Below are 26957 nucleotides of genomic sequence, written 5' to 3' on the forward strand. Positions count from 1 at the left end.
GTCCACGGTGCTGAACCAGTTTAACTCTTTCAGCACCGTGGACAGTGACTGTCTCCTGCCGTCGCGTACCCGAACATTTTTTGCCGGGTTCGGTCAAAACGAGTTTGGCCGAACCCGGTGAAGTTCGGTGCGCTCATCTCTAATTTGACACTCCGTTTGGATGTTTGTAAACAGAAAAGCATGTGGTGCTTGTCAGTTTACATTCATCCTTTTGACAGCTCTTGCGCGAATCACGCAGTTCGCACGGAAGTGCTTCCGTGCGGCATGCATGGTTTTCACGCACCCATTGACTTCAATGGGTGCGTGATGCGTGAAAAAAGCACGATTATAGAACATGTTGTGAGTTTTACGCAACGCACTCACGCTGCGCAAAATTCACGCATCGTCTAAACTGCCCCATAGAGTAATATAGGTGCGTACGACACGCGTGAAAAGCACGCGCGTCGCACGCGCGTATATTACGCTCGTGTAAATGAGGCCTTACTGTGAGAACTGTGAATCTATGGAATAGTCTACCGCAGAGCTGGTCACAGCAGGGACAGTAGATGCTTTATAAAAGGCCTAGATAATTTCCTAGAACGAAAGAATATCAGCTCCTATGTCAATGTGTAGAATTCTTGTTTCATCCCTTCCCTTTCTCCCATCCTTTGGTTGAACTTGATGGACATGTGTCTTTTTTCAACCGTACTAACTGTGCAACTTATAAATATCAGTTAAATAACTATGCATTAGTACAAATTGTACTATTGCAGAATTGTTTAACTGGTATTTAAAAGTAATATCACTGTACTATTGTACTGTACAATTTGTGAGTTGCCCACACAATCTTCAAAGAATACTATACAGGCAGCTGTTTATGCCAATAGACCATCCATCTAATCTATCTATCTATCTATCTATCTATCTATCTATCTATCTATCTATCTATCTATCTATAATACACATTTCATTTATATAACTACAACATTAATTAAAGCTGTGATTTGTGACCAGTATTTTTCTTCACGTCATTTTTGCTATGACCACTAGATGGCGACCCTTAAACACAAATGTAAACGCTGGGCTAAATGCATGCGACCTCACCATGATACGTCATCAATACACGCCAGTAGTTTCTATGAAAGCTAAGTTGCCATGGTAACCAACATGGGAAGGAACACAAACAAACCAGTTAGTGCTGTGTAGGTAGTAGGTATTGCAGGATAACTTTTAGTATCCTTCCATGTGTGTGTTGTACTTACTGAAGCCAGAAGTCTTTTTCATGTATCCGTGTCATGTTTCTAAATAGTTAGTTCCACAAATACATGTAAATACTAATGGAAGAAATATGTTCTATCTGTAGATCTATATGAGCCATGTCTGTTGTGACACAATTGGGAAGTGATTCGCAGCCTCCTCGCCATCCTTGGTTAGTACATATACTCTTTTATATATATATATATATATATATATATATATATATATATATATATATATATATACTGTTTGACTATATGATTATATTTATATAATGTGTAATCTATCTATCTATCTATCGCTTTATCTATTATCTCTATTATCGTACATGTTGCTATATGGAATTTTTAACGGATCCGTTTTCATCTATTCTTCTGATCTAAAGGCGGAGTAACGGATTATACAACGCAAGTGTCAACTTAGCCTTATAAGCAATGGAAACTTGATGGGGAAAAAAACTAACACGTGTGCACAGAGTCTAAGTTTTCGTTAGAAGAGTAGAAATAAAAGTGTGTTGTATTATAGTATGATGGCTGGCCTATTTGTATGTCTACTACTCTTGCTGGCATATTTGTGTGGGCACAGTTATAGCAATTATTTTTTGAACACCTTCATGTGACTGGCACAATAAACTGACTAGTTCTGTGTGTCAAGTATAATGGTATAAGCAATTGTGATGTTATTCAGCTGTCACAAAAAATGAGTCCACCTCTCACCTTTTTTGGTGTGTAGTTCAAAAAAAATCTGGGATGGAATCATGTATAAAATATCCCATTCACTGTGGGCTTGTACATATAGTACAGTCTTGTGTACTTTTAGGGTATGTTCACACGAGGGCGTCCGTTACGGCTGAAATTACGGGGATGTTTCAGCCTGAAAACATCCCCTGTAATTTCAGCCGTACCGGCATGTGCAGGCGCTTGAACGCCGCGTCCATTACGGCCGTAATTAGCGCTGCTATTCATTGGAGTCAATGAATAACGGCTCCAATTACGGCCAAAGAAGTGACAGGTCACTTCTTCTACGCGGGCGTCTATTTACGCGCCGTCATTTGACAGCGGCGCGTAAATTACGCCTCGTGTGAACAGACAAACGTCTGCCCATTGCTTTCAATGGGCAGATGTTTGTCAGCGCTATTGAGGCGCTATTTTCAGACGTAATTCGGGGCAAAAACACCCGAATTACGTCCGTAAATAGGCCGTGTGAACATACCCTTAGGGTTCACTTGCAGAAGAGTTTTTTCAGAAATGTATTTTCTTGTTTCTGCAGCATTTCTGCAAGTCCCATTCAGATGAATGGGACAGTGCAGAAATATACCCTTATAGAATGTATCACCTGTAAAATTAACTCTGTAAGGCCCCCTGCACACGGCCGTAGCTGTAATCCCGGGTCGTGATTACGGCTACGGCCGGCCGCGGACATTCACCCGCATTTGCGGGCCATGCTCCAAAGTATGGGAACACAGTCTGTAAAATAGAACATATCCTATTTTTTGCGGAGCCTTTCTACAGCCTGGACACCTTCCCATATAGTGAGTTTCCTATTGTAATTATTATGATTATAATTTTAGTTATTTAGACTCCCTCATGAATAATTATTCTCCCCTCTGTCTGCTAAGAAGTAGCTGGAAAGCACTTGTAGAAATTTACATTAAGATTGGCATTGTGACTATTGATATCGCTACAACTTTGATACTTCCTTTACTCTTGTATTGATGTATAATTTGATTTGTCCTGTAGAATTCCTGGAAAGTTGGATGACAACTATTTTGGAAGCTGGAATGGCAGACATACAGTTAGGCATACCTCCCAACTTTCAAGTATCACAAAGAGGGACAATTTTTTTTCTTTTAAGCCATGCCTCTAATCCCACCCAATCCCCCGCCCATACACACCCGATTCAGCTCACACAGTATAATGCCCCCATAGCTGCCTCTACACAGTATAATGCCCCCATAGCTGCCACCATACAGTATAATGCCCCATACAGTATAATGCCCACACATATTCTCCCATGCAGTATAATGCCCAAACAAATTTCCCCATACAGCATAACGCCCCCATAGCTTCCCCCATACAGCATAATGCCACCATTGCTGCCTCATACAGTATAATGCCCCCTTAGCTGCCCCTAGTTCCAGTGCCCTTGTAGATAGTGACACAGTGCCCATGTAGGTAGTGCCACAGTATATTGCCCTCTTGCTGCCACCATACAGTATAATGCCCCATATAGTAAAAGGCCAACACAAATGCCCCCATACAGTATAATGTCCACATAGATTCTCCCATGCTGTATAATGCCCACACAGATGCCCCCATGCAGTATAATGCCCAAACAAATTCCCCCATACAGCATAATGCCCCATAGCTGCCCCATGCAGCATAATGCCCCCATAGCTGCCCCATACAGTAAAATGCCCATACAGATGCCCCCATACAGTATGCCCCCATAGCTGCTCCATACAGTATAATGCCCCATAACTGCCCCATACAGCTTAAAGCCCCCCTACAGTATAATGCCACAATAGCCTCCACATACACTAAATGCCCCCATAGCTGTTCCATACAGTATAATGCCCCCCTAGCTGCCCTTATACAGTATAATACCCCCAAAGCTGCCCCTAGTGCCAGTGCCCATATATAAAGTGCCAGTGCCTTCTCGATAGTGCCACAGTGCCCATGTAGATAGTGCCCCTATATAGTGCCACAGTTTCCATGTTGATAGTGCCACCCCCTGCAGATAGCACTACCCCCACCCTGTAGACAGCGCCATTGAGACTCTCTCTAGAAGTGGAATCCCCAGCCAGGGCATAGGCCGGGGATTCCGCTCCTAGAGGGAAGCCCTTATGTTACTGTCCATATATGGACAGTGACGTCAGTGGATACTCCTTGAGCGAATCCCCATTGCCGACTCTGGCCGGGGATACCACTCCAGGAGGAGCCTCTGACGTCAATGTCCATATATGGACAGTGACCTCAGGGGTTTCCTCTAGGAGTGGAATCCCCGGCCAGATCATCGGCAACAGGGATTCCGCTCAAGGAGTAGCCACTAATTCTGAAGCAGGAAACGGTCAGCTCCCTGCTTCAGAATTAGTTCAGAGCGGAGGGAGCTCCTCTGCTCGCCGAAGACTCCCCGGCATCGTTGCCAACCTCCACTTCAGAAATTTCTGGACAACTGAGCTAAAAATCACGGACAGACCAAAAGTTTTACGGACACATTACAAAATCAAGAGTAAGGCCCCATGCACACGACCGTAGATTTGTCGTAATCACGGACCCATTCATTTCTATGGCCGTAGAAACCTTCCGTAAAAAATAGGACATGTCCTATTTTTTTATTTTATGGGCCATGGTCCTATACTTTATAATGGGAACACGGTCCGCAAATGCGGATGACTGTCCGTGGCCGCCCGTGCCCGTAATCACAGATTGTGATTACTGGCACGTTCGTGTGCATGGGGCCTCAGTGATAATAAGGAGCATAACTAACACCTTTTATAAGTGATCACATGAGTGGGATAGTAAAAAGAAGAGTACGGGCACAACTGAAGTTGAATTAAAAAAATGATTAAAGTAAGGGTATGTGCACACACACTAATTACGTCCGTAATTGACGGACGTATTTCGGCTGCAAGTACCGGACCGAACACAGTGCAGGGAGCCGGGCTCCTAGCATCATACTTATATACGATGCTAGGAGTCCCTGCCTCTCTGCAGGACAACTGTCCCGTACTGTAATCATGTTTTCAGTACGGGACAGTAGTTCCACGGAGAGGCAGGGACTCCTAGCATCGTACATAACTATGATGCTAGGAGCCCGGCTCCCTGCACTGTGTTCGGTCCGGTACTTGCAGCCGAAATACGTCCGTCAATTACGGACGTAATTAGTGTGTGTGCACATACCCTAAGGCATCTTTCACACTTGGGTTTCTATACGTTTACCTCTCTCCCATCAGAGGAAGAGAGGATCGATACATTAAACGGAAAGCAACAGTTCCGTTAGAATTACCATTGATTTCAATGGTAATTCTTTTGTATCAGTTGCTTTCCGTTTTTCTCCGTTCGCTAGTTTTTCGTTTTTTTAAAGGAAACAAAAGTGCAGTCTGCAGAACTTTTATTTCCGTTCAAAAGAACGGAGACAAACGGAAAGTAACTGATACAAAATAATTACCATTAAATTCAATGGTAATACTAATGGAACCGTTGCTTTCCGTTTATGTATCGATCCTCTCTTCTTCTGACGGAAGAGAGGTAAACGTATATTAATGCTAGTGTGAACTTAGCCTAATACAATTAAGATATTAATAATATTTAAAAAAAATTAATCCTGCCAGGTTTTGAACCAGTGACCTTTCAGCTGTAAGGCAATTAAGCTAACCACTACACTATAGAAGCTGTTGTATATCATATCCAACATTTGCCAAACAATAGTAGTTGAGGGTTGATTCAAAAACGGCGGGCACTGTCTCAATCTTTCCTGCCGGCACCATCTGTCTGCTGCGTGGGGGTGGTAACTGTTCAGAGACTCAAAGCCAGACTGGCCGCCGCTGCTGTTGCATGCACTGGAAGTGACTGTGAGACTCACCAGTCACAGCCCCACTTATAGCTTTCCCACGCTAATTAAGCACGGGAAAGCTACTAGTGAGTCGGACAGTCAATCCACCACCACCCGCATCACCCTGCCTGGTCTCTGGACATGAGGTCAGGACCAGGTAACTCACACGTTACTGGTCCCGGCACAGACCCAATGACGGTCTGTGTGTCTCTGACTGAGGTCACCCCAGTCAGAGACAGTTGGCAACCCTGCTCCCCGGACACAACGCTACTTTAAGCGCTGTGCTCGGGGAAGCCATTGACAGTACTGTCCACATATGGACAGTGACGTCAGTGGCTAATCCTTGAGTGGAATCCCCATTGCCGACTCTGGCCGGGGATTCTGCTCATAAATGGACAGTAACGTCAAGGGCTTCCCCGAGCACAGCGCTTAAAGTAGCACTGTGGCCGGGTGTGCCCTCGGCGAGCAGAGGAGCTCCCTCTGCTCCTCCGCTATGAACTAATTATTTTATCACTGATTGCGATCTTTTAGGGATATAGTGTTTTTCAGATGTCGATGTTACTGTATATTGGTTAGTAAGTAATCTCTGCATGTATTGATAGATGATGCAGATATGATAATATTTATTACTAGTGCATTATGCACTTACATTGTCACTATCACCTCGGTAATATAATGGTTGAGATATATGTACAGAATCTGCCTATTATTGCTCTAGTCTCTATATAGTTGTAATATCCGGTGTGGTATTATTTTATATTGTTTTTGTTATTTTTATTTATTTATGTTTGTATTTTTATTTGTATTTTTATATATTTTTTATATGTAAGCTATTTTTAATAAATATGATATTTTATTATTTCATTATCCACATCAGATATGTTCAGGCACTTTCGTTTCCAAGTGTCACCCCCTCGTTTGTAAGTTCGTTTTCAAGTTCACAGTGCATAGAGAAAATATACCCCGTGCACTGCCATTTATAACCTGAAGACTGAGCAAATGTGTTCATTCAGCAACCCCAGATAACCGTGCTGCATTTATTGCAGGTGAATTGATATTTGCTGTATAGCACGGTCGGTGGTGTGGTTTCCAGGTTGTTGTGCTGAAGAACTGTCTGTCTGAAAGAACTAATTCTGAAGCAGGGTGCTGATGGTTCCCTGCTTCAGAATTAGTTTGACAGCGGGACATACCCCCGGCCGCCCGGGACAGCGGGACACCGCCCGGAATCCGGGACTGTCCCGCTGAATCCGGGATGGTTGGGAGGTATGCAGTTAGGTCCAGAATTATGTGGACAATGACAAGTTTTGGCATTTTGGCTGTTTACCAAAACATATTGAATATACAGTTATATAATCAATATGGGCTTAAAGTGCAGACTCTCCGCTTTAATTTGAGGGTATTCACATCCTTTGAGCCAAAATCAGAAGTGGATCCTAAAGACTGATATATCTTCTTTTTTTCCTGCCACTCCTGTGTGGCTAAAACAACTGAGCCAAAGACTGCCACATTTTCTGAGGAAATCTTTAAATGAGCTCAAATGAAAGCTATGCTGTTTTACAAAATAAGTATCCTCTATTGTAAAACCTGTGTGTGAAGTATATGGTTTATATATACTGTCCATTTTATTGCAGGTATAAAGAGAGGCTGCATAAAAAATTTCTCAAAGAATCCAACCATAAACTGCACCTTTCCGGTGCCCTCAATAGCCACCAATGGAAATTCTTACCAAAAGGAGTTGACGATTTTCGAGATGGCTATCCCACCTCCGATATTTCTCTTAATTCTGCGACCACGGGGCATGCTCTTTTCCTGCAGAATGTGGCTGATGGCCCAGAACCTACTCAGAAAGACAAAAAAAGGTTTACTAAAGAGCAAGCTTACTTCTCTAAGCTTATTCCACAGCAGCAGGCACACAGAGAATACATTGCTGGGATAGAATATGGCCTTGCGCAACATCCACTAGCCCTTTATCCTCACCTGGAAGAAGGTGTACCACCTGAAGTAAGAACTATAGTCTACAATGCAATTCATTCAAATATTAGACTAAAAAAAGTTTCATACGCCAGTCTTAATCTAAAGAAAGCTGGAGTAAGATGCGGCCAACTTATTAAAAAGGTGCAACACTGACCATTCCAGAAAATAAAATCAACTCCAGCTATGAGCTGGAGTAGATTTGCGCTATCATTAAAGCCAGTTTCTGGCATAAACTATAGTAAATGTATTGGCCTGTGGTGGCCTCTCTCCTGCCGATAAGCCCCACCAACTATTTTTTAAAAACTGACTCAGAGGGCTTCATAAAGTCCTCCCATTATACATAATGAATCTCAGTATAAAAATGTATATGTTTATGCATTGTGACTAGAGATGAGCGAACTGGGACAACCGAACCCGGTTTCGGTCCGAACATCGTGAAAAGTTCGGTTCGCAGCGAATCCGACCTTCACCGGGTTCGGCCGAACACGTTTTGACCGAACCCGGCTTATGAGTCACTGATTTTCCGGTACGCGACGTCAGGAGATAGTCACTGTCCAAGGTGCTGAAAGAGTTAAGCGATCGGCAGTAATTGTTTCAGCACCCTGGACAGTGACTTCCGATCACAATATACATCAACGTGTAAAAAAAATAGAAGTTCCTACTTACCAATAACTCCCTGCTTCTTCCTCCAGTCCGACCTCCCGGGATGACGATTCAGTCCAAGTGACCGCTGCAGCCAATCACAGGCCAGTCATGTCAGCCAGTCATGGGCTGAAACGTCATCCAGGGATGTCGGGCCGGATGTCAGGAGAGGGACGCGTCACCAAGGCAACGGTGACGCGTCCCTCTCTTGACATCCAGCCCGACATCCCTGGATGACGCGACAGTCCATGTGACCGCTGCAGCATGTGATTGGCCTGTGATTGGCTGCAGCGGTCACATTGGCTGAAACGTCATCCCGGGAGGTCGGGCCGGATGTCAAGAGAGGGACGCGTCACCAAGGCAATGGTGACGCGTCCCTCTCTTGACATCCAGCCCGACATCCCTGGATGACGCGACAGTCCATGTGACCGCTGCAGCATGTGATTGGCCTGTGATTGGCTGCAGCGGTCACATTGGCTGAAACGTCATCCAGGGATGTCGGGCCAGATGTCGAGAGGGACGCGTCACCAAGGCAACGGCCGGGAGGCCGGACTGGAGGAAGAAGCAGGAACTTCTTGGTAAGCACGAACGTCTTTTTTTTTTTTTTTTTTACAGGTTGCTCTATATTGTGATCGGAATTCACTGTCCAGGGTGCTGAAAGAGTTACTGCTGATCAGTTAACTCTTTCAGCACCCTGGACAGTGACTATTTACTGACATCGCCTAGCAACGCTGCCGTAATGCTGGGTGCACACATGTAGCCACCCGTCATTACGGGAGCTCCATAGACTTCTATGGGCTACCCGTGCCGTTATCACGGCCACGATTTTTATGGGCTTTCTTGAATTACAGGTTCGGTCCGAACTAGTTCGGTCCGAATCAAACTTTTTCATGAAATTCGGCGAACCAGCCGCACCGAACTTATCATAAGCTCGCTCATCTCTAATTGTGACCATTCATTATTTCATACAACACCCTCCTTATTTTGTTCTTTAGCTTAGCTGCTCATAATGATATATGTACTGTACGACTATGTAAGATGATTATCACAAACTAACTTTTGAGCTTTTATTGGATAATCTGCGTAACAGAACCCATAGATGTCCTGATGATTTTAATCTGATTTTGGATTTTACTATTTGTTTGTAAATATTTTTCATATTTACCCCTCAAACACATTTGCTAGTTTGAAATGTAAATTTAACTGTGCCGTTATTATTTCACTTTTGAAGCTGTTTGAGGAAATCGTGGGCATCCTGGACCCTGAGATGAGACTAAGGAGCGCTTCAGGATCCTACGAAGTGATACCAGAGGACCAGGAGGAAGAGAATTTTCTGACACCGGAGCAGCAGGAAGTACAGAGTGTGAAATCACGTGAAGCAAGCACAAGGCAATCATCCATGTATGTGAAGCCACACCTTCTTGATTTTCTAGATCTAAACACCATGTATAATGTAAACAACCAACAATAGATTTTATTGCTGTTTAGTAATGCAATAAACACAAGTGTAAAAGCAGAAAAGACTATGGCATGTTCACAGGTAGGTGGAAATTTCCACTGCGCAATGGCCTTTAAAGCCACAGCAAAGATGCTTGAACTTTAAATCTGCAACATATAAGATTTTTCTGATAAATTATGTTAACTTGTCCAAAGGTTTTTATTCTTATTTTTTTGGTATGTGCCTTACTGGTTCTTTATTTCATGTTCCTGTTAATCTTATTGTTGCAGGAGTGAACAATCTAGACTAAAAAATCCATATAAATGGCTTTCTAACCAAGAAGAGCCTGTTCCTGAAGAGAAAAAATCTAAGACAACCCGGCCTTTCATTCATGCACTAGATGAAAATGTCAAGCAAGTGACTAAGGAATTTTGTCAATGGGTAACTTCCTTGGTAAGGTCTCGATAGAATAAATACATACAATGAAATTTAGCATAGAACGTAAAAAAGGAATTTACTAAATGCCCTTTTACGCAGGCCGATGATTGAGGGAACGGAACGCTTGTTCCAAAGAATCGGCACGTGTAGAAGGGCCCAGCGATCAGCCGACAAATGAGCAAACAGTAGTTTGTCGGCTGATCGCATCTATCAGGCGGTTCTAAAAATAATAGTTGTTGGTAGCACATCTTCGTGTAAACTGGATGTGCTGCCATCAATGATGCACACTGTACGGGAACGAACAATCTCGCTCATCCCCATACAGTTCAATGATTGCTCCATGTAACTAGAGCTAAACAAACGCAGATCAACTTACTCCATTGGTGTAAAAAGACCTTCACTCAGCTCACAGTTAGGCCGGGTTCACACGTACCGTAAATACTGCGGACTTTCCCGAACGTGTTTCATTGAGGAAAATCTGCAGCAGAGTGGATGAGATTTGAACAAATCTCATTCACACGCTGCATAAAAAGTTTGCTGAAAAATCGTTCAGAAATTGACATGCGGTGCGGTTTTTCAATCCACAGCATGTCAAGTTATGCTGCAGAATCGCTGCTTTTCTATTGCGGGTTTTCCCTATTAAATTCAATGGGAGGTAAAACCAAAAACAAATAGCAGATGTTGCCATTTTTGCAGCTGAAAAGCTGCGATTCCGCTGCAAAGATCGCAACTCAGAAAAAGAAAAGAAATCTCATGCTTACCAAGATCTCTCTGCTCCTGCCTTCAGCCCGACCTCCAGGGATGACGTTTCATCCCATGTGACTGCTGCAGCCAATCACAGGCTGCAGCGGTCACATGGGATGAAATGTCATCCCAGGAGTCCGGGCTGGAGGACATCAGAGGGATGCGTCGCCATGGCTACAGGTAAGTATGAGCTTTTTTTTTACCTACTATTTTCCGCAGTGGACATTTCGGCTGAAAAACGGCACCACAATTTTGTTGGAATTCCCTGCGGCATCCAGGGCGGATACGCTGTGTACTTTAACGCAGTGTATCTGCCCTGTGTGAACATATCCTTATTTGTTTGGGTCAGTAGACAAACTCTAAGCCAGTGCTTCTGGAATTGTGAGGCGGGCCTTGCTGGTGAGGCACAGCCAAGGAGTCATTTTTTACTTCTTTTGCGCATAATTTAATATTATACTGGATTCAGGAGACAAATGAAAGATGAATTGAGATACAGTCATATAGGAGCAGTTTTCTTTCTTTTGTGTAGTCTCATCTTTTAAACTACTGATCTACTTCTAACTTGTCTGTAATCCCCTGTTATTTAGGCACACAACAAAAATGAACCAAAATAACATAATTATTATAGGGGTTTTCCAGCCTCTAAAAATTGGTGGCCTATCCTCAGGCCATAGAAATACACATACCTAACAAAAGGGTATATATTCTATGACTATAGAGAGAACTGAGTGCTAGGTTTTATAGCCGAATGACAAATACAGCATATGTTAAAACTACATATAGCTTATCACCATTAATGGCTTTATGATTCAGAAGAATTTACATTATAAGTGAAAATAACTTGTTTGTCTTCATTTTTAGTTATACATTTACTTTTTATACTTTTGCTTTTGTGAATGCTGGCCTTATGCAGGTAGCTATGTGTCATTAACCCCTTAACGCTCCAGGACATACTATTATGTCATGGTAAGTGCATCGTTCGCGCTCCATGACATAATAGTATGTCATGGATTAAACACTGCGCCGTTCGCGCGGGGCGCGTTCATGAGCTGTGATAGCTGCTGTTTCCGACAGCAGGCTATCACAGCTCAATGTGCAGGGACCGATCGCGGTGGTCCCTGCAGATTAACCTCTCAGAAGCCGCGTTCAATAGCGATCGCGGCTTCTTAGGGGTTAAACCGCCATCGACGGCCCACTACATGATAGCGGCCGGCGATGGTGGCTATGGCAACCAGAATCCTAACAAAGGACTCTGGATACACCATTGACGGAAGCCTAGTGGGTCCTTACAGAGTCAGGACCTACTATGCTTGCTGTCAGTGAGTAGTTGACAGCTCTAATACACTGCACTACGCATGTAGTGCAGTGTAATAGAATAGTGATCAGGGACTCCTTCCCTCATGTCCCCTAGTGGGACAAAGTAAAAAAGTAAAAAAAAAGTCAAAGAAAGTTGGGTAAAAATAAGAAAATAAAAGTAAAAATCCCCCCTTTTCCCTTATCAGTCTTTATTATTAAAATAAATAAACAAATAAACTATACATAATTGGTATCGCCGCGTCCGTAACGGCCTGAACTACAAAATTATTTCATTATTTATCCCGCACGGTGAACGCCATAAAAGAAAATAATGATAAACCATACCAGAATGACAATTTTTTTGTCACTTCACCTCCTAAAAAATGGAATAAAAAGAGATCAAAAAGTCGCATGTACCTGATCGAAACTACAGTTCGTTACGCAAAAAATAAGTCCTCGTACGGCTTTCTTGATAGAAAAATAAAAAAGTTCTGGCTCTTAGAATAAGGTAACACAAAAAGTGAATGATTTTTTACAAAACGTATTTTATTGTGCAAACGCCATAAGACATAAAACAACTATAAACATATGGTATCGCCGTAATCGTATCGCCACGCAGAATAAAGTGAATATGTCATTTATAGCGCACGGTGAACGCTGTAAAAAAAATAGAATAAAAAAACAATAGTAGAATTGCTGGTTTTTAGTCACCACGCCTCTTAAAAATAGAATAAAAACTGATCAAAAAGCCACATGCACCCTCATGAAAACTGCAATGAATTCCTCAAGGGGTCTAGTTTCCAAAATGGGGTCACATTTGGGGGGTTTCCACGGTTTTGGCACCACAAGACCTCTTCAAACCGGACATGGTGCCTAATAAAAAGGAGGCCTCAAAATCCACTAGGTGCTCCTTTGCTTCGGAGGCCGGGGCTTCAGTACATTACCGCACTAGGGCCACATGTGGGATATTTCTCAAAACTGCAGAATCTGGGCAATAAATATTAAGTTGCGTTTCTCTGGTAAAACCTTCTGTTTTACAGAAAAAAATGGAATAAAAAGGATTTTCTGACAAAAAAAAATAAAATTTCAATTTCACCTCTACTTTGCTCTAAATTCCTGTGAAACACCTAAAGGGTTCATAAACTTTCTAAATGCTGTTGTGAATAATTTGCGGGGTCTAGTTTCTAAAATTGGGTGTTTGATAGGGGTTTCTAATATATAGGCCCCTCAAAGCAACTTCAGAACTGAACTGGAACCTAAAAAAAAATAAAAATGAGGCAATACTTCGCTTCTTACATTATACTGATAATGAGCAGTGCCCACCCCGAGATGACCCCAGTTTTGACCGTTTGTATAAACGGAGACCCCTATTAGACCGTTTCAGTGCCCGGTTTTCCCAAGCATACACCCCCGAGAAGTGTATTTCTGTTGATGAGTCCCTGGTACATTTTAAAGGGAGGCTTCAATTCCGCCAGTACCTGCAGCGTAAGAGGGCAAGGTATGGCATGAAGATGTATAAGCTGTTCGAGAGTGCATCAGGGTATACCTACAAATTTAGGATATATAAAGGGAAGGACACCAGTATTCAAACCCCATAATGCCCCCCCCCCCTTATTGGGAGTTAATGCCAAAATTGTGTTCGATTTGGTGCACCCACTGCTGGACCAGGGTTACCACCTCTACCTGGATAATTTTTATACCGGCGTCCCACTCTTCAACTGCCTCGCTTCCAGAAGTCCTGCGGCATGCGGCACTGCTAGAAGAAATCTGAGAGGCCTCCCTAAGACTCTCCTTGGGCAAACAAAAAGGGGTGAGAGCAGGGCACAATCCAGCAGCAACATATTGTGTGTCAAGTACAAGGACAAGAGAGATGTCCTTGTATTGACAATACATGGCCACACCAGTACCCATGTACCAGTACGAGGTACCAGAACAGAGACCCCCAAACCAGACTGCATCCTGGACTACAATAGGTACATGGGAGGGGTGGACTTGTCAGATCAAGTCCTGAAGCCCTACAGCGCCATGCGGTGTGGTATAAGAAGCTGGCCGTGCACATCATACAGATGGCATTGTACAATGTGTACGTGCTACGTCGATGTACAAGCCAGAGGGGAACTTTCCTGGAATTTCAAGAGGTGGTTATCAAGAAACTAATCTTTAGGGACCAAGAAGGGAGGAGCACCCAGTACTTCTGGAAGCGAGGCCACACACATCGTACTAGGGCAACACTTTCCAGGAGAAGTTCCCCAAACTGGCAAGAAGGGCAAAAGTCAAAAGAGGTGCAAAGTCTGCTATAAGACGGGGATAAGGAAGAACACAATATATCAATGTGACACGTGTTCCGAAAAATCAGAGCTCTGTATGAAAGAGTGTTTTAAAATTTATCATACATCCTTTGATTTTTAATCTACCCCAGTTTTACTTACCCTGATGCACTCCGCACAGCTTATCACCCTCATCTTTCCCTTCTGAGCCTTGCTGCGTGCCCAGGCAGCTGATAACAGCCACATTGAGGGTATTGCCATACCCGGGAGAGCCCACATTACAGTTTATGGGGTGTATGTCTCCGGTCAAAATGCTTACGACACCTCTAGATGAATGCCTTAAGGGGTGTCATTTTTAAAATGGGGTCACTTCTCGGGGGTTTCAACTGTACTGGTTCCTCAGGGGCTTCTGCATACATGACTTAGCACCAGAAAATCCCCAGTAGGCAAAATGGTGGTCCTTTCCTTTTGAGCCCCCCCATGGGCCCAAACGGCAGTTTATAACCACAACTGGGGTATTGTCACACTCAGGACAAATTGGGCAACAAAATGGGCTATTTTATTCCTTGTGAAAATTTGAAATTTTTAGCCAAAACGACATCTCATTGGAAAAAATTAAATTTTTGTTAATTCACAGCCCAATTCAAATAAATTCTGTGAAAAAACTGTGGGGTCTAAATGGTCACAACACTCATAAATGAATTCCTTGAGGGGTGTAGTTTCCAAAATGGAGTCACTTCTGGTGGGTTTCCATTGCTTTGATACCTTTGGGGCTTTGCAAATGCGACATGGCACCCGAAAACCAAACCAGCAAAATCTGCACTCCAAAGAACACATAGCAGTCCTTTCCTTCTGAGCCCTCACATGGGCCCAAACGGCAGTTTATCACCACAAATGGGGTATTACCGCACTCAGGACATATTGGGCAAAAAAATTGGGTATTTTATTCCTTGTGAAAGTAAGACATTTTGAGCGAAAACTAGATCTTATTGGAAAAAATATATATATTTTTTAATTCAAAGCCCAATTCAAATAAATTCGGTGTAAAAACTGTGGGGTCTAAATGGTCACAACACTCATAAATGAATTCCTTGAGGGGTGTAGTTTCCAAAATGGGGTCACCTCTGGTGGGTTTCCATTGCTTTGATACCTCTGGGGCTCTGCAAATGCGACATGGCACCGAAAACCAATCCAGCAAAATCTGGACTCCAAAGAACACATAGCACTCCTTTCCTTCTGAGCCCTCCCATGGGCCAAAACGGCAGTTTATCACCACAAATGGGGTATTGCCGCACTCAGGACAAATTGGGCAACAAAATGGGGTATTTTGTTTCCTGTGAAAATAAGAAATGTTGATGAAAAATTACATTTTATTGGAAAAAATTTAATTTTCTTAATTTCATAGCCCAATTCAAATACGTGCTGTGTAAAAACTGTGGGGTCAAAATGGTAACAACAACCATAAATTAATTCCGTGAGGTGTGTAGTTTGCAAAATAGGGTCACTTTTGGGGGATTCCTAATGTTTTGGCACCTCAACACCTCTTCAAACCTGGTATGCTGCCTAAAATATATTCTAATAAAAAAGAGGCCTCAAAATGCACTAGGTGCTTCTTTGCTTCTGGGGCTTGTGTTTTAGTCCACGAGCACACTAGAGCCACATGTGGGACATTTCTAAAAACTGCAGAATCTGGGCAATACATATTTAGTAGTGTTTCTCTGGTAAAATCTTCTGTGTTACAGAAAAAAATTGAATAAAATTGAAATTCAGAAAGAAAAATGAAATTTGCAAATTTCACATCCACTTTGATTTAATTCCTGTGAAATGCCTAAAGGGTTAAAAAAAAGTCTAAATGCTGTTTTGAATACTTTGAGGGGTCTAGTTTTTAAAATGGGGTGTTTTATGGGGGTTTCTAATACATAGGCCCCTCAAAGCAACTTCAGAACTGAACAGGTACCTTAAAAAAAAGGCTTTTGAAATTTTCTTAAAAATATGAGAAATTGCTGTTTATGTTCTAAGCCTTGTAACGTCCAAGAAAAATAAAAGAATGCTCAAAAAACGATGCCAATCTAAAGTAGACATATGGAAAATGTGAACTAGTCACTATTTTGGGTGGTATAACCATCTGTTTTACAAGCAGATGCATTTAAATTCTTATTTCCAACTGGGCGTGTATTGTGTTTTTAGCAACTGGGCGTGTTTACTTGTTTTACTAACTGGGCGTTGTGATTAGAAGTGTATGATGCTGACGAATCAGTGACCAGTCAGCATCATGCACTCCTCTCCATTCATTTACACAGCAGCATCACGTTCTTACTAGAACGATGTGCAGCCACATACACAGACATTAACGTTAATCAAGTGTCCTGATAATGAATACACATGACCTCCAGCCTGGACGTCATGTGTATTCAGAATCCTGACACTTCTGAATCTTTTCTGTGAGATTCCAGCAAGCCACGCGTAATCTCGCGAGATTACGAGGTAAACGAGATTTTGTTTCCCTTGCTGGAAATCTCACAGAAAAGATTCAGAAGTGTCAGGATTCTGAATACACATGACGTCCAGGCTGGAGGTCATGTGTATTCATTATCAGGACACTTGATTAACGTTAATGTCTGTGTATGTGGCTGCACATCGTTCTAGTAAGAACAGTATGTGCTGTGTAAATGAATGGAGAGGAGTACATGATGCTGACTAGTCACTGATTCGTCAGCATCATACACTTCTAATCACAACGCCCAGTTAGTAAAACAAGTAAACACGCCCAGTTGCTAAAAACACAATACACGCCCAGTTGGAAATAAGAGAAAACACGCCCAGTTGTCCATTACAAAGGCTCATTTGCATAAATATAAAATGGATCATAACTTGGCCAAAAATGATCGTTTTTAAAATAAAACAAAAAAACTTTACTGTTATCTACATTGCAGCGCCGATCACATGCAATAAGAGATAGGGATTTGATAATCTGGTGACAGAGCCTCTTTAAGGCCCAAACTAGGCTGCGTCCTTAAGGGGTTAAAGGGAAGCGTTCCACAACTCTTACAACTAAATAGATTGTACTCAAAGCAGATAGATGAAACCGTGCTCCACTTAAAATTTAGATAACGCTGTGCACAGCCTGAGAATAGTAAATGCAAGATTGTAAATTTTTTAGGGTTCATATTTTTGAAGTATTAATAATCATAAAATGAGTTTATGCAATGCATTTATACATGTTATTAAGCGTTTGTACTTTTTTTTTGTAATTTCTGCAGGGAGGGGAGCCATGCAATGTTAATGAATCCGCCATCTTCAGTTTATTTGCTAGTGGTTACGAGACAAAGCCTGCCCTCAGTGTCCCAATCCATGTTGTAGAGCTCAACAATGTACCACCAGAGCTGAGATTGTCTGTAGGAGTCTCACCTCAACAGGGCTCAGCAAAGACTCCAACCTCAGGGAACGGAGTGCAATCTAAGGTAAATGGCATGACAATTGTTAGCACAGAAGATGAGAAATCAAGCCAAAGTGGTAAATGACCTCTGTGTCGAATCAAGCATCATTATTAAATGTTATATTTTATTCTGTATTCTGTGGAGTTCTACTTGCATGTATATTTTTTAATGTGTAGGAATAAAGTAGATTTAAGTAAAATAAAGCTACGAAAATTTGATCAGTTTAGTTCTGCAGGGGAGAGCAACATGCTGTCAATTGCAGCTCCTTACCCCGATTCTCTGCGCTCCCTGCTTCCGCCTCTGTCGCCTGTGCTCTCTATACCTTCCTCTGACCCTTAATATCCCCTGCTTTCTCTGTTCAGTGTGCTCATTTCTTTGTTTCCATGAGTTCTACCTCATTGTATTAAAGCTTTGGCGAATTCCTATCAAATCAATACTTAAAAACAACATTAGTTTGCTTATTTACTTGTCTCATAAAAATAAAATAGATGCAGCTGCATTTTATAAATCAGTTCCTTTTTACAGGAGTCCACATACTGTCCAAGCTGGGTAAAAACTAGATATGGAGCTTGGTACCTTGATCCTAAAACATGGAAAAAACAGAAAGTCAATGAGCCATTGAAAGATCCAGTCATAGAAAAGAAAGAAAAGGTTGCACATTCAACAGAAAGGCTGAACCAAAAGGTTTCTTTTAAATAAGTATAATTTTTTTTTGTGACTTTAAATACTAAATAGAACATACCATGTGGTTGGTTAGGCCCCATGCACACGACTGTGCCCGCAATCACGGCCCGCGATTGCGGGCACGGCCGGCCGCTGACTGACAGCCGCATTTTCGGGCCGTGCTCCCATACAAAGTATGGGAGCACGGCCCCGCAAAATGCGAAAGAACGGACATGTTACATAATTCCAGGAACATTTCCACGGCACTGACACCCTTCCGTAGTGCTACGCAAAGGTGTCAGTGTTCAATTAAAGTGAATGGCTCCGTTTTTGCGGACCGCAATTGCGGTCCGCAAAAAGGTAGGTTTTTTGCTGTCGTGTGCATGGGGCCTTAATAGAGTTGTCTGAGATCTATTTAAACCCCCTAAAGATATCTGCCGAAAAAAATAAATAAAATATGTTACAATATACAGTACATACCTCTTTTACATTCTATTTCACGGGCCAAGAATACGCTCCATGAGATGTGATGGGCTGCCATATTTTTTTTTCCTCACAGACAATGTTACAGCATGGGCCTATAAATTATTATGAGCTGAATATTTGGTATTAAATATAAATATTATCAGTGTGCAACATTGATAAGCGGAGTTCAACTTCATTATTCATGACTTGAGTGACACACTGTATTACATATGTACAATACTTTTCAGCTTGTAAACATTTATATTTTATGAAAAGAAAACTACTGCATTGAAAATTACCAACTAACAACTCCATTTGCCTTTGAGATTAAATTTACAGTGGCAATTTTCGTGTGGACACAAAGCTGTAGCATAACTGAATTTGTTAATGAACTCTTACATTTGGATACTGAAGTGAGGGTTCCTAGTACCCAGAACTCCCCTTTTCCTGAAGAAAAGTTCAGGAGAAAACATTTAAATTAATTAAATAAATAAAAAAATCTGTCATTACTAGTGGGAGTTCATTGCATTGCATATATTATGGAGGTTAAAGTTTGCAGCTGACTGCCACCGGTCCGGCTCCTGGCACTTAAAAGGGTTTTCCTGGAATCATAAATTATCACCTACCCACAGGATAGCTGATAATATTCTGATTGCTGGGAGCCCCAACGCTGGGACCCTCACCGATCGTGAGAACAGGGATCCAAAATCCCCAGATCCACCTCACTACTATCCCCCGCAGTGAGGAGGAGCTTGAATTGAGTGGCGGTCGAAGATTTGAGCGCTGCACTCGGCTATTTCTGTCATTCTCATACACTTTGAATGCAGTGGCAAGTGCGCATGCTCGACCGCTGCTCCATTCAATGTCCTTTAATGACCCCCGTTTTCCAGATCTGTGGGGGTCCCAGCAATGAGACCCCCACAGATCAGATAATTATCACCTATCCTGTGGATAGGTGATCATTTATGATTCTGGTAAAACCCCTTTAAACTCAATAATAAATTAGTATACAGTGACCTTTTTTTTTTTTCTTTTCATTGAACTGTCACGGTCATCCAGATCATCAGGCCAGAGAAATGTAGTATTACATGATGGCCATTCAGGGATATTAGATATTAACCCATAATTGTCCAAGACTACCATGGATAATTGATTTTAAATTACCCCTAGCCCAGCAGAGATACTAGATATTAACCACTAAGCCACTCTAGACCCCCAGGAGTATTACAGGAATAACAACCCCTAAAAAATTTGTGATGTAGAAAGAGAATTTAATCAGTGTTTGCCCCAGATAGTGATAACTTGTTAAGTAAAGATATCTTAGTAGGTTTACCTGTAGTTCTATGGAAAACCACAGATAACACACCATTGCATCATGTTAGGGCTTATTCACACGAATGTTGTATACGTCCGTGTGACGGGCGTTAAAACAATGGCCATCACATCAATGCATGTATTTCTATGGGGCCGTTCACAGAGCCATTGTTTCAACGGACCGTGTGAAGGGTCCGTTGAAAAATAGAACATGTCCTATTTTCTTCCATTTTCACGGATCCCTCGATAGACTCAAGTCTATAAGGGATCCGTGAAAACTAAGCAAGCACGGGTGCAACTTGGACGCGAAAAACAGCAGTTTTTCACGTCCAAGTTTGCACTCGTTTGTGTGAATAAGCCCTTAAGTTGTGCCAAATGATTAATTCGGTTTCGCTCCAATAAAAAACTCAGCTCTTCTTCATAAGTAGTTTTTCCTTCAGACTATTGTATGATGAAGAGAGAGGGTACTACTGTAAATGGAGTACTCATATTTGTTTAAATTCACGTATACTATACAGAGATGCTTATTTGTTTAAGATTTTTTTCTTTTCATCCAGTAAGCATTTATGCTGTAAGCTTAAAAGCTGATTTATACTTTAATTCTGTCCATGCCATGCCGAAATACGCACAGTTGTTTTTTCTAATAATGTAAAAAAATTAAGAATATCAAGAGCACAATATGTGTCATTGTAGGATGAAGATCTTCTGCAGCTCCATGGAACTATTGCCTTTAAAGATTTTATTGAGAAGAAGGGCTATAGAAAACCAGAAGTGAGTACTTTCAGCCCTATTCACTATAAATTGTTATTTAGCTTATTATTCCACGAAAATGATAATCTTTACATCATTATGTTGGCACAACGCACTGTAAGATGAATTTGAGGGTGCATCCAGATATGGTCGATTTGCTGCATTTTTGCGGTGCGGATTCTGGATTTCAAATCCGCAGCAATTAACAGTACAGTACAATACAAGTGGATTGGTTCTTTAGAATCCCATCCACATGTAGTGGAAAAAATCTGCACCGAAAAGAGAGCATGCTGCAGGTTAGAAAATTTGCAGCATGCTAATTGTTGTGCGGAGAAGCAGCAGATTTTTCAATACGAATTTCACCCTTTGCAATGCATTAAATGTAAATCCGCTGCTAATCCCCACCAAAATCTGCATGTAATATATGCTTATGGCAAACTACGTCTGGACGCAGCCTAAGGAGTTTTTGGTTTTATAAATAAAGTTCAATCACTGTGTACATGAAAAACTCAACACATTCGAATGTACATCAAGTAGATAAAAATATAATATGCATCCAGTCCAGTGTATCCAGTCTAGGTAATACTAGTCTGGAGCCCGCCTCTCCCCTCTTCTTTCCGCCACTTTCACCAGTGATTGATGGCTGCCATATATACGTGCAGACACACAGCAGCCTCTCAAGCACTTCTGACATGGGTGGGGAGAAACAAGGGGAGTGTTCGCCCCAAGAATACAGCGGACTCATAACTATTCTTTATTAGGGTTTATTAGCACAAGAGCACCATTTTTTTTGGTGCTGTTTGGACTAATATTAAAGCAGACCTTTCCCTATATGAGTAACAGATGAACCTGTGAACCTTAGCATTGTGATCACTGGGTTTTAACCTTTTATTATAGGCAGCCTGAGCATATTTTTTACGTGAAATAGTTGCACTGAAGAGTAAATTTGTTTGAAGCCAACAGGAACAGATCAGCAGCTAGTTTAGTTAAATCAATTGTAGGTATGACTATAGCACCAGTCCATCGAAGTCCAATCCTATCCTTTTCTGTACAAAAAAGTATTGGGCTTATTGCAAAAATCTCCGACACATGAAGAGAGCCAAGACAGCTAAAGCTGTGTACACACATGTGATTGAGCCTTGTGTGCAATTGCTAGGGGGAAATTTACAATAACGTCTGTCGCCATGTGGGTAACTGATATTCCCCTCAAAAGGCATTTATTGCATACCTATTGGAGAATATGGGTTCCCAGTTCCCTGTTGCTACCGGAGAGAAGGCCACACATCCCTAGAAACGTAGTCACATTAGTTTCTGTTGGAAATACGGTAACGTCCCAATAGGTTTTATGGTTGCTGCAGATATTTAATATTACAATATGTGGGCATTGTGACTCTACTATTTTAGTAATAATGGAGACAGACACTTTTTGATTAATTGAAACATAAGAAAAAAAGGAGTCATATACTATATTGGTTTTAAATGCCACAGGCATAGAAAAGTTCAAACTTTATTGGACAAATACAGATAAAATAATAAAATTAAGAATTCAAATCGGACAACTGTACATGAGCTACACATAGGACAGGAATACACATAAATGCCAAGAAATAAGCTCTAAGGCCCCATGCACACGACCATGCCCGCAATCACGGCCCGCGATTGCGGGCACGGCCGGCCGCTGACTGACAGCCGCACGGCCCGCAAAATGCGAAAGAACGGACATGTTCCATAATTCCCGGAACATTTCCACGGCACGGACACCCTTCCGTAGTGCTACGGAAAGGTGTCAGTGTTCAATTAAAGTGAATGGCTCAGTTTTTGCGGACCGCAATTGCGGTCCGCAAAAACTGAGGTTTTTTACGGTCGTGTGCATGGGGCCTTATACAGAGGGCTAAATAGCCATATCTGAAATAGCTAAAGTGGCAATGTGCTATATCGACAAGAAAAGGGGTATGCAGAAGTAATCCACACAGCAATATCGTAACACAGACAGAGTATATACTATGATGATATCTATGGAGGTAATAGTAGTTTGTAACAATGCTGTGTAGAACTCAAGCGGTCAGATCAATAGGGCGCCAGTAAACATACTTGACACTTCTAAACCTCAAGGGGGAAGAAATCCCCAAACTACAACAGTGATATATGTTTATAAGAACATGAATAAATAACTAACCTATGTCGCTCCAAGTGTCCAGTGGCTCCAAGGTGAAGAAACACACCATTTCTGCAGTTTTCCGCTCAGGTGTCTTTAGCTTCTCACTTTTAAAACATTTCTGCACCTATAAGTAAAGTAAAAATTCTCAACACCTTTTGCACCTCTAACTATAATAGCTCCATACACTGTGTCCCTGATTATAATAGTACCATACACTGTCACACACACACACCGTGCCCCCTGTAGATAGTGCCCCCATAGCCACTGTGCTGCCCTACATATAGCTTCCCCTATAGGTAGTGCTCCACTTATAGCCCACCTCTGTAGACAGTGCCCTACATATAGCCACCCTGTTGCTAGTGCCCCACAGGTAACCCACCACTGTATATAGTGTCCCACATATAGCCCACCCCTATAGAAAGTGCCCTAAAAAATAGCTCCCCTATAGATAGTGCTCTACATATAGCCCACCCCTGTATAGTGTCTCACATATAGTGCCCCACATATAGATCCCCCTGTAGATAGTGCCCCACATCCCCACATATAGACCCCCCTGTATATAGTGCCCCACATCCCCACATACAGACCACCCCTGTAGCTAGTGCCCCACATATAGACCCCCCCCTGTATATAGTGGCCCACATATAGACGACCCCCCTGTAGATAGAGCCCCGACTATAGATAATGCCGTTAACAGTTTTATAACAAAAAAACCCAAAAAACTTTACATACTCACATGATCCCGTTCCTGTTCGCTGGCGATGCAGTTCTGCTCTCTTCTGAGCGAGTCTGCAGGAGCTGAACGAGCGTCGTCCAATAACGCTGATTGGCGGGGCAGAATGACTTGCCCCGTCAATCAGCGCCTTTCAAGCATGGAAGCAGCGCAGACATCATCGCGCCACTAGCCAATCAGCGTCATTGTAAGGCGCTGAATGGTCGGGCACGGAACATGGCCAGCCATTCAGTGCTAATGCATGTATTTGGCTGTCGCTAGCACCGGGGCCCCCTCCGGTGCTAGCGACGCCTACAGGCATGAGAGGGCCTGTGTCGCCCGGCCCATACTTGTTGGAGGCTTGGCGGCGCGGGCCCCATAGTAGCGGCGCTACTGCTGTAGCAGTCATAACTGCTGCTAGCGGCGCCACCGAGCATAAGGGGGGGGGGGCGGTAGTTACGCCACTGTCTTAATTAGAGATGAGTGAATCAGTAAAAATTAGTCTCATCAGTATTCTGCAAATTTTATTTTACGAAGCTGTATTTATTCGCTGCATAAACAACAATTGAGGCTAAAAACTGGATCAATATTCCAACATTTCAGCCTCCACTGACAAATACTGGTCTATAATAAGAAATTCCCACATCGGTAAATTGCTGATGGGACATATTTTACCTCTTCACCCATCTTAATATTGCAGGTACACTATAGGAACCAAACCTCTTGGGACAAACCTCTTAATCATTAAATTCAGATGTTTTATTCAGTCCCATTGCCACAGGTGTATAAAATCCAGCACCTAACCATGCAGTCTGCTTGTACAAACATTTGTGAAAAAGAATGAGTCGTTCTAAAGAGATCACTGAATTCCAGCGTGGTATTGTAATAGGATGTCACCGTTGTAACAAGTCAGTTTGTGAAATTTCTTCCTAACTAGATATTCCATGACTATTCAACTGTGAGTGGTATTATTGCAAAGTGGAAGCATTTATGAAGCAACTCAGCCACAAAGTGTCAGACCACGTAAATTTGCAGAGCGGGGTTGCCGAATGCTGAGGCACGTAGTATATAAAAGCCAATGCTCTGCTTACTCAATAACTGCAGAGTTCCAAACCTCCTGTGGCATTAACATCAGCACAAAAACTGTGTCTGTGAGCTTCATGGCATGTGTTTCCATAGCCGAACAGCTGCATTCAAGCCTTATATCACCAAGCAAAATGCCAACCGTCAGATGGAGTGGCACAAAGCACGCTGCCACTGGACTCTGGAGCAGTGGAAATGTGTTCTGCGGAGCGATGAATCACGCTTCTCTATCTGGCAGTCTGATGGACAAGTCTGGGTTTGGCGAATGCCAGGAGAACGTTACTTGTCTGACTGCATTGTGCCAACTGTAACGTTTGGCTGAGGAGGGATAATGCTATGGAGTTGTTTTTCAGGGTTTGGCCTAGGCCCCTTAGTTCCAGTGAAGGGAAATCTTAAAGGGAATGTGTTGCCAGAAAAACATGTTTTTTTAAAAAAAATTAAACATTTAGTGTGTGGGTGATTAAACATTGTTCAAATTTTTTTTATTTTTTTCGCGAGTCAGGAAATATTATAAATTATTTCTAATTTATTTCTAATTTATAATACTACCCATTTTTGGTCACTAGATGGAGCTAGTTCCCAAAATTGCAGCATTGCAACATTGGGTTAAAAGCCCTCGCTCTAGTGAGCTCTCAGCATCCCCCCCTCCTTTATCCTGGCTAGTGCCGGGATAAACGAGGGGTTTGAACGGTGTAACCTCCTACACTGTGTGTCGCCATTTTTTGAGCTAACACACAGCGTAGTAGGTTTACATACAGTAGTAAACACACACAAACACGAACATACATTGAAATCTCTTACCTGCTCCTGCCGCCGCGGCTCCCTCCGGCCCGTCCGCTCCGTTTGCTGCCGCTGGTCCAAGTGCACAAATCCGGAAGCCGCGACCGGAAGTAGTAATATTACTGTCCGGCCGCGACTTCCGGTCCACAGGAAAATGGCGCCGGACGGCGCCAATTTCGAATTGGACTGTGTGGGAGCGGCGCATGCGCAGTTCCCACACAGACACCGTACACGGAAGTCAATGGGACGGGAGCCGTTCACAGTCCCTATGGGACTGTGGCTGCCGTATTCCATGTCTGTATGTGTCGTTAATCGACACAGACAGAAATGGAACACAAAATGGCAGCCCCCATAGGGAAGAAAAAGTGTAAAAATAAGAAAAAGTAAAACACAAACACACAAATGAATATAAACGTTTTTAATAAAGCACTAACATCTTTAACATATAAAAAAATAATTTGTGATGACACTGTTCCTTTAATGCTTCAAGACATTTTGGACAATTGTATGCTTCCAACTTTGTGGAAACAGTTTGGGGAAGGCATTTTTGTATTCAAGCATGACTGTGCTCCAGTGCACAAAGCAAGGTCCATAAAGGGATGTCATACAAGCTCTTGTAGGTGAAATGTGCAGGTGTCCCAATACTTTTGTCCATACAGTGTAGTTTGCATCTTGCATATACTGTACAGTCTAATAACACCTTTGCCAGATATGTTCTCTTGTTACTTTTTTATAGTTAATTTACTAAATAATGGTAACATCTCTCTTTTAGTTTCTGAATAAACTGTTCTGCAAGAAGGATGGAGTCACCTCAGACAGTACGCTTGTAACTGAATCCAGAGCAGCTTCTTCTGCAAGAAACACCTGGTACCGTTCCGGTTCAGCCTCCACCCATGAAGATAGTATCATAAACTGACCAGCTGTCTAGTACACATGGCGTATTTGTGTATTCTGCTATATGGAAATGTTGAGTAGAATAATAAATATATGAAAAAATGCTGTCAGT

The 26957-nt window shown here is 42.3% G+C and overlaps 1 protein-coding gene across 6 annotated transcripts; it reads left to right on the plus strand.

Annotated features, from left to right (window-relative positions):
* Nucleotides 1-1091: 1091 nt before the first annotated feature.
* On the plus strand, nucleotides 1092-26957 carry LOC142739547 (protein FAM47E-like). Of its 6 annotated transcripts, none has more exons than XM_075849821.1 (9): nucleotides 1092-1181; nucleotides 1343-1408; nucleotides 7422-7791; nucleotides 9638-9807; nucleotides 10135-10297; nucleotides 17850-18050; nucleotides 18552-18710; nucleotides 21162-21239; nucleotides 26724-26956. In XM_075849821.1, the coding sequence occupies exons 2-9, from the start codon at nucleotides 1356-1358 to the stop codon at nucleotides 26865-26867; spliced, it is 1338 nt and encodes a 445-aa protein (XP_075705936.1). In that variant the 5' UTR covers nucleotides 1092-1181; nucleotides 1343-1355; the 3' UTR covers nucleotides 26868-26956. The 6 variants fall into 6 exon arrangements, with proteins under 6 accessions (XP_075705936.1, XP_075705937.1, XP_075705938.1 ...); XM_075849822.1 differs by having other exon boundaries at nucleotides 1114-1192; XM_075849823.1 differs by having other exon boundaries at nucleotides 1149-1188.

This window comes from Rhinoderma darwinii, chromosome 1 (genome assembly GCF_050947455.1).
Source record: "Rhinoderma darwinii isolate aRhiDar2 chromosome 1, aRhiDar2.hap1, whole genome shotgun sequence".
In the NCBI taxonomy this organism is placed as follows: domain Eukaryota; kingdom Metazoa; phylum Chordata; class Amphibia; order Anura; family Rhinodermatidae; genus Rhinoderma; species Rhinoderma darwinii.

What these genes read in the sequence shown, in the direction of transcription:
- LOC142739547 (XM_075849821.1), top strand. Translation starts at nt 1,356, where the DNA reads ATGTCTGTTGTGACACAATTGGGAAGTGATTCGCAGCCTCCTCGCCAT. An exon ending in CAGCCTCCTCGCCATCCTTG is followed by an intron (nt 1,409 to 7,421) that starts GTTAGTACATAT and finishes ATTTTATTGCAG; the next exon opens with GTATAAAGAGAGGCTGCATA. An exon ending in GTCAATGGGTAACTTCCTTG is followed by an intron (nt 10,298 to 17,849) that starts GTAAGGTCTCGA and finishes TAATTTCTGCAG; the next exon opens with GGAGGGGAGCCATGCAATGT.